The sequence below is a fragment of the Scleropages formosus genome, chromosome 13 (genome assembly GCF_900964775.1).
Source record: "Scleropages formosus chromosome 13, fSclFor1.1, whole genome shotgun sequence".
Lineage (NCBI taxonomy): Eukaryota > Metazoa > Chordata > Actinopteri > Osteoglossiformes > Osteoglossidae > Scleropages > Scleropages formosus.
Genome location: NC_041818.1, coordinates 21,077,343 through 21,080,831, shown reverse-complemented (window position 1 = coordinate 21,080,831; position 3,489 = coordinate 21,077,343). Strand labels below are relative to the sequence as shown.

Here is a 3,489-nt window from a genome sequence, read left to right as displayed (position 1 = left end):
GCGCACAGACACACGTACTGCATACTGGTTTCATTGGACCCAGTTCAGCCCCGGCCATTAATAACGACTTTAACTACCTCAGCAATAAGTGTCACGCTTCAGCCAGAGTTCATCCTTTATATATCCTTAAAGAGCCGCGCGAGTTGACAAAGAGCACGGTAAATGTGTGTAAAATGTGTGTTTCGCGACGTTGCGCCGTCCGTCTCGAGTTGTGACACCGGGTAGGTTGCGCGCGAGCGCCGCGACCGGACGCGGATTGCTGCAGCGCTGAGGGGCTCGCGCCGAGGGCTCGCGGCGGTGAGTCGTCGGCACGCGGCGGTGGCGGCGGCTCGCGGTCCGGGGCGCGCGAGGCTTGGCTGCTCGCTTCTTTAGCAAAAGAGAGCTGCTGCTCAAGCTCGAAAATAAGAGTAGATAATAATTATCTTTAAAAACAGCGTTTAAATCCGCTAGGAAACACAATACGGACGTGTCGACTGAAAGACCGACCGGGTACATAACACATTTCTGTATTTTAAAACGCGTACTTCGAATGTTCTCACGAATATTAAGTGCTTCTCAAAAAGTTCTTTCGAGACTGACGAGAAAAGGGTCTTAAAAAAGAATTCTCTACCAATGAAACGCTTCACACAGTCATAAATATAATCGCTCAATGCCGACCGTGAAACACTTCAGCCTCTTGCGCTGTCATAACGAAAAACGAACACTTAGTATTTTAAATTTTTCCTTTAAGTGTTCAACACGAGAAATGAAAGCAGCGGTGCTACCGGTGCTCCGCTGGAATAACTCATTCCGAATAACAGAATATTGAAATACTCATACTGGAAATATTATATACGAGGAAGGCAGAATCCCCCCAAAAGTTACGCCGTGTAACACCTCGCGACGCAAGCATCAGGTACGACCGCGCGTGAAATAAAATTAACGTTAAAGTGACACAGAAATACCTTTTGTGTGGACGCGCTGATGTGAGAGCGGCGTGTGTGCGCTGCCTGCGCTCGCGCTGCTGCTCCCGCACCTTTCCGGGGGACACGGAACACGCATCCTCCCGGTGCGCGCGGTCGCCAGGAAGATCACGTCCCAACTTTGAATAGACTTCAACAAAGTATGATTCCCCCACCACATCCTTCAATGTATCTGCATATTTGCAAACACAGGCCCTTTTCATTCGCACCTACCAAAGCGGGTCCGAGCGGAGGGGCGCGATCCCGCAGTCCGAGGGGGTCCTTGTGCGCGCCTGCTGCGGGGACGGAGGACGAAAAAATATGGGGGGAAAAAATCAGAGCGGAACCCAGGAGAAAGAGCAGAAGCCCCCGGCGAACGGAGGGCGAGGGAGCCCGAGCGAGGAGCCGCTGTGAGACGCACTTTGTCGGAGGCGAGCGTGCGGGAGCGCGGCTGTCCCACCTCTACATCCCCGCTCGTGGAGGAGAACATGCAAACACAGCGCGTGGATCTCGGGAGCTCCACGCAAAAACCGAACTGGACTTTCCGAGCGACACGCTCACACGCAGAAAGAGAGAGGGAAAAAGAATAACGGGGGGGAGAAAACTAGGAAAACATCGCGTGCGCAGTATCCATTTTTCCAATATTTGTACTTTTTATTTCCTTGAGCAGATGTGCGTTATTATAAGTGCAATATCGTTCGTTTCGGGGAGGGTGTGCAGAAGAGGAGCGCCTCCTCCTCCCCTGCGCTGCGCTCTCTCTCCGTGATCCTCAGTGAAACCGCGCGGACTCCTTCCTCGTGCCTCTTTAAGAACCAACTTTGATTTAACACATTCATGCTTCCCAGGAACTTTACCTCGCCTGTCCTGCATAATAAATACGGTACCGCCGATAGGAAAAAAATATATTTTTTTTACAGAAAGAAAAAGGGGATGAATGAACGGCGCGTCGTTACGAAAACGCTCAGTTGCGCGCGTCACTGCGAGGATTAAATCCAATTTAATAACAAAGCAAACTGCACATTTCATTCGTGTACAGTGTCATAGACAGCAGGAATGCTAATATGAACATAAGGAGCGTCTGCAGTAATAAGAATTTAATAAGTGCTGTCAATATTACCGTGCTTTTTTTATTATTAGTCTATTGTTGCCGTTTTCATGGATACTTACTCTGCATTATTTAATATTGGTGATGTAATATGTATTGTCAACATGACGCGGAACATTTACCCAAATGTAGGCACGCTGATGAGGTTCTATACGTGATCTAAACAGTGTATGAGCTCAAAACTGGGCTGGAGGCCAGTACATCAACTTGAACACAAATATCCAGGGGCTGTCTTACACACTGTTATGCACTATTATACACTGGATTATGCACTGTGTTATCCTCTATATATTTTTTAATGTATACCGCGCTATATCCTGTATTATATGATGTAATTTATACTTTGTTATACACTGTGTTATAAACTGTTTTCCACACTGTGTACCCCAGAGAACATTTCCACTGTGTAATTCCCACTACCCCCCTAAATGACAGTTATCAGATTTTAATAGCACAATCCCTTCTTGGAATGCAGTCGCGCTGCTAATAATTAGCCAGTTTATTTAAACTTAATGTGTTTATGTAACTGCATCGGATGGGTTTTTTTTTTGCCGTTTTCACACCTCTAAAAATATTCTTCTGTTGTCATACAAAACAGAGCGCGTTGTAGCAAAGCACAAAAGTAATTTTAAGAGTGCACGTTTGCATTTCACAAGTGATTATAATGATTTTTGAAATGTATCGCTCTGTGTAAACAAAAACACCACTGTATCGGATCTTTAATGAATTAATCGGCTACGTATCCTTCTAATTATTTCAAATGAGAGAAGAGAGCAGGGTTAGGGTTAGAGCATTCCAAATTAATTAATCGCAGAGAAATAACGGCTCTCTAATGAATAACGAATGGTAAAAGCCGTAAATGCTGCGCATCAGAGGACATTATACAGTATAAATAGGGAGCAGGTAGTGAAGAAGACGCAGCGGGTCGTCAGTCAGATGTGTTATTTCGCACCTTGTGTGCGGTGCGGTGTGTGGTGTGTGTCGTTTGCAGCATTGCGCGCTGCATTGTTGAATGCAGTATTGTCGAGCGCGTTGTCACTGTGGTCAGCCGTGGTCAGTCCTGGTCCGTCCTGGTCAGTCCTGGTCAGTCCTGGTCAGCTCGGGGGTCTAGGCTCCTCTCCACTCCACTCCGCCTCTTGTGAGCGTCCTGTCTGCTGGCGGGCGGCCAGCCCGAGTGTGTGGAAATGACACCGCCAGGGCGGCAGAGATTTTCCTTCATTTCTCTCCTTCCCGATCGCAGACGGGCTGACATTGGCTGGAAAGTGGAGCAGCTCGTCAGGGACGATCAATGCGAATCGATCGAGCCACGCGGGCTGGGGCTCCGGGCTGGAAAATAACACAGCAGTCGGAGCGCGAGGAGGGAGGGGGCAGTGTGGCGGGTGTGTGTGTGTGTATGTGTGTGTGTGTGTGTGTGTGCGTGGTGGTGGTGGTGGTCGGGGGGGT

The 3,489-nt window shown here is 48.4% G+C and overlaps 1 protein-coding gene across 2 annotated transcripts in view; it reads right to left on the bottom strand.

Annotated features, from left to right (window-relative positions):
* LOC108923214 (CXXC-type zinc finger protein 5-like) overlaps nt 1-1,700 on the bottom strand; it is a 14,121-nt gene extending 12,421 nt beyond the window's left edge. The window contains exon 1 of one of the 2 annotated variants that reach the window (XM_018733861.2): nt 1,176-1,700. In XM_018733861.2, the coding sequence (XP_018589377.2) occupies nt 1,176-1,431 (256 nt within the window). In that variant the 5' untranslated portion in view covers nt 1,432-1,700. Of the gene's footprint in view, nt 1-944; nt 1,129-1,175 lie in introns of those variants that run through there. The other variant, XM_029257622.1, reaches the window with a different exon arrangement.
* Nucleotides 1,701-3,489: the final 1,789 nt, after the last annotated feature.